The 12,662-nt window shown below is 37.5% G+C and overlaps 1 protein-coding gene across 5 annotated transcripts in view; it reads right to left on the reverse strand.

Annotated features, from left to right (window-relative positions):
• The window catches only part of RAP1A (RAP1A, member of RAS oncogene family), an 86,017-nt gene that overhangs the window by 15,536 nt on the left and 57,819 nt on the right, over positions 1–12,662 (reverse strand). For all 5 annotated transcript variants that reach the window (XM_010830821.1, XM_010830822.1, XM_010830823.1 and 2 more), the window contains exons 2-4: positions 6,369–6,452; positions 4,458–4,526; positions 2,412–2,468 (exon numbers count right to left, since the gene is read on the reverse strand). In XM_010830821.1, the coding sequence (XP_010829123.1) occupies positions 2,412–2,468; positions 4,458–4,526; positions 6,369–6,425 (183 nt within the window). In that variant the 5' untranslated portion in view covers positions 6,426–6,452. The remainder of the gene's footprint in view (positions 1–2,411; positions 2,469–4,457; positions 4,527–6,368; positions 6,453–12,662) is intronic.

Raw genomic sequence — 12,662 nt, forward strand, 5'->3', positions numbered from 1 at the left:
TTTTTTTGGCTGGGCTACTGTAGCATGCAGGTCTTAGTTCCCTGACCAGGGATTAAACCCATGCTACCTGCAGGGGGAGGGTGCAGTCTTAGCCACTGGACCACCAGGGAAGTCCTCACTTTAATTTGTTTTTGTGTGATTTAGAAAAACTGCATATAATTCTTTTATATATCCAGATTTTAATTAAATTATTTTGGTGCTACAAAAGATGATCTCCAAGGTAGTGCTTTCAGAAAAGTTCAAGGAGTAAACCCTGATGCCCTCCAACATTAACAGGTTGGGGAGATGAAGCCAAATCAGGAAAGGACTTGGAAACAATGAATGATACAAGGAGAAAACCAAGCAAGTATTGTTTCCTGGAAGTCAAATGAATAAAATTTTCACAGAGAAGGATAATGATCTACTGAATCAAAGGTTGCTGAAAAAGTCAAGGGAACTGAGGATATATGTGAGGGATGTATTCTGAATGACAGATCATGTGCTTGAAGCTATGTAAAGAGGGGCTTGAGGATATGAGGGATAATCAAAGATATTAGAATAAACAGACTGCAGATGCCAGAGAAGTTGAAGGGTTTGAAAGGAAGTGAGCTGGAGAAACAAGATGGTGAGTGAAGAGTTAAGACACTTGAAAATGAAATTCAGGACGGTATTACGTTATTGGTTATCATACAGTCTAGGGTAAAGACCATGGGAATGAATGAATGAAGCAGAGTAGAGGTCAAGAAACTGACAAGCCAAGCTACTAAACCATCTCTATTACCCATACAGATTCTATTTGGATACCAAAATCACCAACACTTTGGACTAAAGCAGTGTTGGAGAAAGTGAGCAATCCTAAAGGAGAAAGGACTGATTTAGAATAAGACTAATGAGCATCAACTACTTTCCAACTTTTATGCAAGGCACTGGGGATAGACAAATATACAAAAAAATTATAACACAGCATGCTGACCGCTAGGATGGGAAAAATACAAGATATTTGAGAAAATAAGGGAGGATCTCTGCAGTGGAGGAAAACTTCCTTAATTTGGACAAGAGGAAGAAGAATGTCCTCACAGTTGTAGAAGCTGTGAAAGGAAGAAGTAGAAAGTTTTTTTTTAAGTTTTTTAACTGTTGGGGTCTTTGGAAACAATGGGGAATTATTGCTGATTCAGAAGCTAGGAAAATTGGGGGTTGGGGAAAGTGGCAAGAGGGAGAGACCTCAATTCAGCTGATACAAGGCTCCTGTTGGAATAAAGATCCATTTTCCCACAAAAGGACAGGAAAATATGGTATAATTTGTACTCTAATTGCTCCAGTATTTTCATGTTTTTTGATCTGAAACTTTCTCACCATTTATAAAATTATAATGGGGTATATTTGTGAATTTTAAAACAACTTAAAACATTTAAGAATGCCATTCATTTTAGAGCATTGCCTAACAGGAAAAGTCTATACATATGGAGAAAAAAAAAGAAAATCATTTAATGTGTGCATTTTTTGTGGCAGAATAAAACATCATTAATTAACAAAAAAACTTAAAAAGGTAATGACAAGTGAAGATAATAAAATAAAAGCAAATACATAGAGTTTATTAACTATATTATAGGTATTTTGTGCCAAATGATTTATAGTCACCATCTCATTTGATCAGTGTTGTTGTTTAGTTGCTAAGTCACGTCCAACTGTCCTGCAACCCCACGGACTGCAGCCCACCAGGCTCCTCTGTCCATAGGATTTCCCAGCCAAGAATACTGGAGTGGGTTGCTGTTCAGTTCTTCGGGGGATCTTCCCGACCCAGGAACTAAACCTGAGTCTCCTGCACTGGCAGGTGCATTCTTCACCACTGAGTCACCAGGGAAGCCCCATTTGATCATTACAAGCACCCTATAATGTACTATCATCATTATACTCCTTTAAAGATATGAAAAATGAGGCTCGAAATAATCCTAAAGATTTTTGTCAGAAAACACTGCTACATCACTAGTCCCGTGAGATGTTAAAATGCTAATAAAAAGCAAAAACAATTTTTAAAATAAATGAATTACCATGGTATCAAGAGACAGTCTTATTTAAGCCCAGCGAAATACCTATCTTAACTAAAATTCTGGATTTAAAATACCTTAAATACCTTTTTTTTTTTAAAGAGCAGTAATAGCATAACGCTCACCTCAATACAGGAAAAAAGAAACTCAACACACAGATTCTGTAGGTGAACTCAACGAACAATTTAATAGTGATATGTGGGCATTAAGTACATCAAAGAGTTTAATGCATGTAAGAAAATGTAAGAAGTTTTACATTTAGAGACTTAAGTTCTTAATCAGAACAATTGTTTCTACTCAGAGGAATCAATCAGGTGACAAAAACCTGTTTACAAATTAAAATCTAACAAGAAAAAAGGAGAGAGAGAGAGAAAGAAACATCCTTACTGTTCCCGCTGTGTCCAGGATTTCGAGCATACACTGTTGGCAGTCTACTTCAACTTGCTGTTGGGGTCGGGGTTGGGGGTGGAGGAGAATAAAAAAGTAACACCAAAATGTCAGTCTGTTTTCCTCCCACCTCTTCACTCAAAGTTCCTATTAACAACTGGAAGCCTTTCTCTAGCAGTTTGCTGTATTGGTGGAGACCTAACTTGGTAGTATAATAAAGAATAGGAGGTCTCAAACACATTCTACCAGGACTGTTAATGCTGAGTTTAGATATTTTTCTGACCACCTTGAAATATGAGCATTGATTTCTGTTATTATTAGAAGGCAGTGGTCATATTCTGCAATTTAAGAAAAACAGCAATAAACAGGTACAGTTCTAAAAGGAAAAAAAAAACAGCATAAAGTATGTATATTTATATTATCTTCAAAACAAGGCACAAAAGTACCAAGTAGCTCAAAATATAGCCAAGATTTGGGGGTAAAGAAAACTGACCACTTACCACATTCAAGTCGTCAAAGTTTTACTAAAATGTGCCCCCAATTTAATACAGAGTAAAATTTAAATTGAAGAGATAAAGGGAACACAATAACACTGAACTCATACAGTTTTCAAGATTTTAACAAAAAGGTACTTCTTTGGAAAAGCTGTGTGCATAAGGTGAAATTTTATGTACTAAATTCTATTTTCCCAGGGTTTTACAGAAAAAGAGAAGGCTGGCCCAAAGAAAGTACCAACTATTAATGGTTTGGAAAATTTTTAATAAATATGGGATTAAGAAAAGTGCTTCAGCACTCAAGGTACAGATCTCTGTTTATAGTTGAAGCTTTAACCAGCAACTTATTTGGGGGAGATTTCAGTAATGCAACACTATCTTCTAAAAATAAACTTGTTAACCTAAGGACTATTTTAAACTGCTTCTGTGTCAAATAAAGGATTGATGAAGAGGACCATGGGCAGTTCTACAAACTCACACTCCACCACTTATAGGACTAATGTGATAATAATCTGCACAATCTGTGAGGGGGCATGTTCAATGAATAATGGATTAGGTCTGTGGTTTCTCAAAATATCACAATTTTGTTTCCAATTTGCAGATAATGAAACTGCTCTGCTGGTAGGCTTAATGAACTTAATTCAGCAAGAGTTACAGTACTATTTAAGGTAAATTCTAGAACATCTGACAACACAACCCTTTCTTACTTGTTGAAAGGCAGGTTTAATCTTTTGGATGGGGGCGCCTACCAGGCTTTCTTACAGCACTGTCTTTTCTACCCCATAACATACTTGGGAAATAAAATCATGAAAGTTCGCCACAATTCTAGCTAGTCTTATAATTAAATAAAACAGTACTTTTTGTCAAGACCAACTATTAAAATTTATTTTCCTTTTAAATAAGTGTTATTTTTCAGAAAGTAGTTTTTGGTTCACAGCAAAACTGAGCAGAATATATCCCTTTCCTGCTCCTTGCTAGCCTCCTCCATAGCAGCACCCGACTTATATCGGAGTGGTACAAGTAGGAGGGTCAATGAACCTAGATCTACATCAACACATTACCATGCAAAGTCCATGGTTAGCAGTTTTACTCTTGGTGTTGTGCTTTCTATAGGCTGGGATAAAAATGTACAGTGCCAGGTATCCACCCCTTACAGAATTATACAGAATCCAAATATAGAATTTTTTAAGTCTAAAGATGAAATATTTCTGAAGTTATTTAACTACATAAAAATAACTTTCAGTCACAGTATAACTTCAAGCATAAAGTGATCTTAATTTTAGCGCATAAAAAGAATTAAAAATATACCTAAAAAATATACTTATTTATATGCAATTTTTCTACATTCAGAAAATTCCCATCGTTAAATGCATACATTAAAGAACGATTAACGATCAGTAAGAACACAGAGCTCTCTATAGTTAAGCAATAGTCTGTCTTGGTGAAACTTTTTAAAATAAATACAGAGTATCTGTATTATTTCTCAAAACTATTTTCAAAAGTGCTATTCCATGGATACTCGTAAGCATGTGTATACAAGTTTCACGTTTACCTTTCTGTAGGAATCTTCTATCGTTGGGTCATATTTTTCAACAAAAATTCCCTGAACAAACTGAACTGTCTAGGAAAAAAAAAAGCAGATAAAAGTTAAGGACTTAGAAGAAAAACCTGCCCATCTTATAGGTCATTTAATGTCACAAAGTGGTAAAGATTAAGTGAAATTATGTGAAAACTCTGGGTGAACATGCAAATATAAAGTATCATTGTTTTTCCTTATAAGGACACATTCATAATTAATAATATATTTATGAAAGGAGGTGGTCATGTTAAAAACGGTCAGCTGACATTACACTGTTAAAATAATTACTATATTAAGTTTTAAAATACAACCAGGATACATATACATAAGGACATGGATTCTCATTCACTAAAATGTGAAAATTTATCAGTGTTTCCTATTACCCACCTTTATGTATCTATAGCAATTTTTATCTCATGCCCTCAAAGGATAGAGGCAAAAGTTATAAATTTTAAAAAGTTTTGAAACACGCTTTCTAATTGTGGGGGGAAAAAAAAGAGGGAATTAAAATTTATTGAGTGTATTAAATTTATAATCACAGTCACATATCATATTCACCCTTTTGCTATTGCTAAGTCACTTCAGTCATGTCCAACTCTGTGTGACCCCATAGACGGCAGCCCACCAGGCTCCCCCGTCCCTGGGATTCTCCAGGCAAGAACACTGGAGTGGGTTGACATTTCCTTCTCCAATGCATGAAAGTGAGAAGTGAAAGTGAAGTCGCTCAGTCGTGTCCGACTCTTAGCGACCCCATGGACTGCAGCCCACCAGGCTCCTCCATCCATGGGATTTTCCAGGCAAGAGTACTGGAGTGCCAGCTGAGATTCAAATGTCATTCACACTTCAACTAGCCAGTGAAATATTTTATACACTATTTTAGCTTGAACTAAATAGGTCAACCTGAATATGGTCAGCTTCAACTATCTGTAATAGTGGTTCCATCTCCTCAGCTCTCATTTACTCTTCAATCTACCCAGGATGGTTATGACATCATCCTTACTGAAGCTGCTTTGATCACAACCAGCTACCTCTGTGTTATGACTTCTGCACAGTCATGTAAAGGTACTCTTTATATCCAAGTATAAAGATACATTGTTCCATCCTGGATCCTTCAATCCTACCCACTCTTTCAAGGTTGAGAGGTACTTAGAGCACTGTCCTGACTTTTCTCTCTCTAGTCCCTCCCTAGACAACCTCACTAATTCCTATGGATTTCTATTTTTATTCATGGACATAGGAAAAAGTGCAAAAGACACAAAAGCATATGTAATGATAACTGAACCTATTTATTACCACTTTTTCCAATTCTATTCCCAAGGAAGTGACTGATATGCTATTTGTAACTTACTGAACCTTGCAGAAATAGTCTCTGTTCTTTTGTAATATCTCCAACTTCCTTTCTTATCTCTATGAAGAAGACTGTGACTATTTTGTTGACAGTTGTAACTTTAGAGTCTGATGTTGTAGAAGCTCAATAAATAATAAATACAGCATGTGTACAAAAAAATGACCTTTATGCTACATAAGCCTGGGGTAGGGTAGGATAGGAATTATTCCACTGGTACCTTTAATGATCAGTTTTCCCCACTAGAAAGTAAATTCCTTAGAAATGAGAATAATTTCTTTCTTTTAAATCACAAACACTAATGTTTGCCATATTATAGATAGTTAATAAATATTTGGTAAATGAAAGAAGAAGAGCCACCATTATAAAAATATACATCCATGGTTACTCAATGAGTCTGGGTCCCCTGGTGAGCCAGATACTAGGCATATAAAAACAATGCCACTTTTTCTCTTTACTGACTAGAAATTGTAAGGCAAGAAGATATGAACATCCTTTTTGTATTATATTAATTCATTATAGTTAGCTGGCTAACTTACCAGAGCAGACTTCCCCACGCCTCCTGAACCAAGGACCACTAGCTTGTACTCACGCATGATGTGGTCTGTTTAAATACTGATAATCTGAAAGAAAAAAAAAAAATCAAAGATTAGTAAACATGCTAAGAATAGCCTAAGAACATACAACTGTTACATAAAATAACATGACATTTTTCATTTTTGTTTGTTTGTTTTTCCTGAAAACTATCCAAAGTTCTGACCAGAGGTCTTCTTTGTTGAAAAAAGATAATTCATTTGAAATTCCAGCATCCTCGTATTTTTTTGTTTTGTTGTTTAGTCGCTAACTTGTGTCTGACTCTTGGGTGATCCCATGGATGTAGCCTGCCAGGCTCCTCTATCCATGGGATTTCCCAGAGACTGAACCCATGCCTCCTGCACTGGCAGGTAGATTCTTTACCCCTGAGCCACTAGGACTCTCCCATTCATATTTTAGTACAGAAGTAAGCAAACCAGGGCTTCCCTGGTGACTCAGCTGGTAAAGAATCCGCCTACAATGAGGGAGACCTGGGTGGATTCCCAGGATGGGAAGGTCCCCTGAAGAAGGGAAAGGCTACCCACTCCAGTACTCTTGCCTGGATAATTTCATGGACTGTTTAGTCCACGGGGTCACAAAGAGTTGGACACAACTGAACAACTTTCACTTCACTAAACAAACCCTAGAGTAAAAAAAATACTCTCAGTTCAGTTCAGTTGCTCAGTCGTGTACGACTCTTTGCAACCCCATGAACTGCAGCATGCCAGGCTTCCCTGTCCATCACCAACTCCCAAAGTCCATCCAAACCCATGTCCATTGAGTCAGTGATATCATTCAACCATCTCATCCTCTGTTGTCCCCTTCTCCTCCTGCCCTCAATCTTTCCCAGCATCAGGGTCTTTTCCAATGAGTCAGCTGTTCGCATCAGGTGGCCAAAGTATTGGGGTTTCAGCTTTAACATCAGTCCTTCCAATGAACACCCAGGACTGATCTCCTTTAGGATGGACTGGCTGGATCTCCTTGCAGTCCAAGGACCTCTCAAGAGTCTTCTCCAACACCACAGTTCAAAAGCATCAATTTTTCAGTGCTCAGCTTTCTTTATAGACCAACACTCACATCCATACATGACCACTGGAAAAACCATAGCCTTGACTAGACGGACCTTTGTTGATAAAGTGATGTCTCTGCTTTTTAATATGTGGTCTAAGTTGGTCATAACCTTCCTTCCAAGGAGTAAGTGTCTTTTAATTTCACATCTGTAATCACCATCTGCAGTGATTTCGGAGCCCAGAAAAATAAAGTCTGACACTGTTTCCCGTCTATTTGCCATGAAGTGATGGTACCAGATGCCATGATCTTCATTTTCTGAATGTTGAGCTTTAAGCCAACTTTTTCACTCTCCTCTTTCACTTTCAACAAGAGGCTCTTTAGTTCTTCTTCACTTTCTGCCATAAGGGTGGTATCATCTGCATATCTGAGGTTATTGATATTTCTCCCGGCAATCTTGATTCCAGCTTGTGCTTCATCCAGCCCAGCGTTTCTCATGATGTATTCGGCATATAAGTTAAATAGGCAGGGTGACAATATACAGCCTTGATGTACTCCTTTTCCTATTTGGAACCAGTCTGGCGTTCCATGTCCAGTTCTAACTGTTGCTTCCTGACCTGCATACAGATTTCTCAAGAGGCAGATCAGGTGGTCTGGTATTCCCATTTCTTTCAGAATTTTCCAGTTTATTGTGATCCACACAGTTAAAGGCTTTGGCATAGTCAATTAGCAGAAATAGATGTTTTTTTGGAACTCTCTTGCTTTTTCCATGATCCAGCAGACGTTGGCAATTTGATCTCTGGTTCCTCTGCCTTTTCTACAACCAGCTTGAACATCAGGAGGTTCACGGTTCACGTATTGCTGAAGCCTGGCTTGGAGAATTTTGAACATTCCTTTACTAGCGTGTGAGATGAGTGCAATTGTGCAGTAGTTTGAGCATTCTTTGGCATTTCCTTTCTTTGGGATTGGAATGAAAACTGACCTTTTCCAGTCCTGTGGCCACTGCTGAGTTTTCCAGATTTGCTGACATATTGACTGCAACACTTTCACATCATCGTCTTTTAGGATTTGAAATAGCTCAACTGGAATTCCATCACCTCCACTAGCTTTGTTCATAGTGATGCTTTCTAAAGCCCATTTGACTTCACATTTCAGGATGTCTGGCTCTAGGTGAGTGATCAAACCATGGTGATTATCTGGGTCATGAAGATCTTTTTTGTACAGTTCTGTGTATTCTTGCCACCTCTTCTTAATATCTTCTGCTTCTGTTAGGTCCCTACCATTTCTGTCCTTTATTGAGCCCATCTTTGCATGAAATGTTCCCTTGGTTTGTACAGGAGACAGGAATCAAGACCATCCCCAAGAAAAACAAATGCAAAAAAGCAAAATGGCTGTCTGAGGAGGCCTTACAAATAGCTGTGAAAAGAAGAGAAGCAAAAAGCAAGGGAGAAAAGGAAAGATATACACATTGAATGCATCCAAAGAATAGCATGGAGATATGAAAGCCTTCCTCAGTGATCAATGCAAAGAAATAGAGGAAAACAATAGAATGGGAAAGACTAGAGAGCTCTTCAAGAAAGAAAATACTCTACATGCTTCCAAAAAAAGCTTAAAAACAAGCTTCAAAGGATTGAGTCAATCCATAGAAAAAACTGCCTGTCAGGACAAGTCCAAAATTTTTTTAAAGAAGAAAAAAAATTCCACCATTCAATAATATAAAATTTACAATGTCCACAGCATCCAAAAAAATTATTACAGATGACAAAGAAAATATGACCTGAAATTAGAGTGGAATGAGTCAACTGAAACAGTCCCAGAACTGAGACAATGGAATTAGTCCATAAGAACTCTAAAACTGATATGATAAATACGCTCAAGGATTTAAAGGAAAATATAACGAGGAGAGAAATGGTAGACATAAAAAACAACCAAAATGAACTTTCAATGTTCAAAAATAATGTCTGATGCGCTTAACAGTATCTTAAACACTGCAGAAGGAAACTTCAAAGGAACTGAGATAAAGATAGAATAAAGTTGATAAGGAGGGTAAAGAGTGGAGAGACAGAGGAGGAAGGAGGGAGAAAAGAAAAGGAAGAAGGAAAATAAAAGAAAAAAGAAGAAAACCACAGGACAATATCCAGCTATCAGGTAGCCTAATATGTTTGTAACTGGAATGGGGGGGGGGGGGTTCGAAAAAAAAAAAAAAAAAAAAAAAACTTTCAAAATTTGATAAATTATAAATTCATAGATCCAAGAAATTCAATGCATCCTCTCCTTAGTATAAATACAAAGAAAAGAACAATGCATAATAATCAAATTCCTGAAAGTTGTCAAAAAGAGAAAATCACAAGAAGCCCAAAGAAAAAGTTTAGATATAGAAGAACAAAGTTATGAAAATATATAGATTTTCTCAAGAAGCTAGGCAAGACAAAAGAAAATACATCTTTCAAATGCTTCAAGAAAAATACGGTCAACCTAGAATGCTAAATACAATGAATATAGCCCTCAAAAATTAAAGTGAAATAAAAAATCCTCTCAGATCCCCAAAAAAGAAAGAAAAACTGAGGAGAGGAAAAATGTTCACCAGCATGCACTTAATACACCATAGGAAAGGAAGGGAACAGGAGGAATGATGTTCAAGGTTCTTACGTTATATTTGTAGTAGTACAGTAATATTATTTGAAGGTAGGTAATTATGTATCAGGCCTTCCTGGTAGCTCAGCTGGTAAAAGAATCTGCCTGCAATGCAGGAGACCGGGGTTCAATCCCTGGGTTGGGACGATCCCCTGGAGAAGGGAACGGTTACCCACCCCCGTATTCTGGCCTGGAGAATTTCATGAAGTGTATGAAGAATTTCCATGGGGTCGGATATGGGTGAGTGACTTTCACTTTCGCTTTCAATTATATGTTAACGATGCATACTGTACATACTAGAGCAACAACAGGGATAGAAGGGCAGGGGAGAAATGGCAACCCACTCCAGTGTTCTTGCCTGGAGAATCCCAGGGACGGTGGAGCCTGGTGGGCTGCCGTCTATGGGGTCACACAGAGTCGGGCACGACTGATGTGACTTAGAAAGCAAGCAAATAAGCCAAGAGCTGAGATAAAATGAAATACTGAACAACACAATTAATTCATCCACAAAACAGCAGGAAAAATACAAGCAAACAAAAAAGCACAGACGAGATGGGAGAAATACAAAACAGGATAGAATTAAAAGGCAACCACATCATTATATTAAATGTAAATCATCTATTCTAATATTCCAACATTCAAATTCAAAGGCAAGATAAAAAAAAAGCAAGACCTAATTATATGTTATCCTCAAGAAACAAACAAATACAAGAAAAGTTAAAAGTAACATTTACTAGTGACAAAGTCACAGTTGGCACTAACATTACCACTGTGGTTTGTTCCCTGCATCCAAAATAGAAACAAACACTAAATTTCATTTAGAGGTTGCTGTTACTGTTAAGTCTTCTGACTCTTTGCGACCGCACAGACTGCAGCACGCCACACTTCCCCGTCCTTCGCCATCTCCTGGAGTTTGCTCAGACTCATGTCCACTGAGTCAATGATGCCATCCAATCATCTCATCCTCTGTTGCCCCCTTCTCCTCCTGCCCTCAATCTTTCCCAGCATCAGGGTCTTTTCCAATGAGTTGGCTCTTCACATCAGGTGGCCAAAGTACTGGAGCTCTAGCATCAGTCCTTCCAACAATTATTCAGGGTTGATTTACTAACCTTACTAACATTTAGAGGTTAGTAAAAAATAAAGATGTATCTTTTTTTTTTTTCTGTACAAGTGCTGGGGACTCTAGATTATGACTCCCTACCTATTCTAAGCAGTTAGCATTTTAGGTTACTCTAGTCAGTGTTCTCAAACATTTTGGTTTCAGATTTCTTTATACTAGTCGCTATACTCTTTTTTATATGGGTTCTCAGGAATGGATGCTAGATTTTTTTCCCAATCTTTTCCTGCATCTATTGGTATTACGTTTTTCTCTTTTTCTTCTACCAATATGTTCACGCTCACCACTTCCGTCCAACAGTACTAAGCTATATACAGGAGGCTCTGTGCATGTGCTCAGTTGTGTCTGACTCTCTGCCTCCTCCTGGACTGCTGCCTGCCAAGCTCCTCTGTCCGTGGCATTTTTCAAGGCAAGAATACTGGAGCAGATTACCATGCCCTCCTCCACAGGATCTTCCTGATCCAGGGATCAAACTGTCTCTCTTGAGTCTCCTGATTGGCAGGTGGATTCTTTACCACTGTGCTACCTGCGAAGTCCATAGGAGGTTTTAAGCCTATAAGCCTATGCAAAAGGAAGAAATGAAACTTTTTTTCACAGGCTGACATGATTCTATATGTACAAAATCCTAAAAGGAATATGCAAAAAAAAAAAAAGCTACCAGACTAAGAAGTGAATTTAGCAAGGCTTCAGGATAAAAGGTTGATACAAAAAAAGGCAATTATATTTCCATATAGTGGAAAAGAACTGGAAATGAAATTTTTTAAATACCATTTATATTAGTATCCAATAAGAAATACTTAGGTAAGTGTAACAAAATGTGTGCAAGACTTCTGTATTAAAACTACAAAATGTGTCTGGTTAAGGACTTAATGATTATAGAGCTATGCCATAAGATATGTCCATATCATTGTTAAGATATCAAGTCTCCTCAAATTGATATACAGATTCAATGTGATCACAATCACAATCTTTTTGTAGAAACTGACAAGATGACTTCATTTATATGAAAATACAAATAAGAATAGCCACCATAGTTTTGGGAAAAAAAAGAAAACGTCTTATACTACCTGATTTCAAGATATACTATAAAACTACAATAATAAAGACAGTGTTGTATTAGCCTAAGGACAAACATAGAGCAGTAGAATCAAATCAAGTCCAGAATTAAAACCATGGACATACGTTCCATTCATTTTTTACAAAAGGGACTGTGGTATCCATCCTCTCAGATGCTCTCCAGTGATCCTGGCCTCTTGGTAGTCCTGACTTGTGTTGTTCCCTCTCGTATTCATATCCTTGTGTAGTTTCTTCCCACGCTTACTCAAGATTGGTTATGTGACCAACAGAAAATGGCAGACAATATCTGACTTCCAGGATTATCATCTAAAAGGCATTGCTTGGACCATTGTCTCTGGGATCACTCCCTTTGAGGGAAACCACCACCATGTCATGAGGACAATCAGCCATTCTAAGAGGCCTCTGACCCATTTGTCAACTATGT

The sequence above is a fragment of the Bison bison genome, unplaced genomic scaffold (genome assembly GCF_000754665.1).
Source record: "Bison bison bison isolate TAMUID 2011002044 unplaced genomic scaffold, Bison_UMD1.0 scf7180017864519, whole genome shotgun sequence".
Lineage (NCBI taxonomy): Eukaryota > Metazoa > Chordata > Mammalia > Artiodactyla > Bovidae > Bison > Bison bison.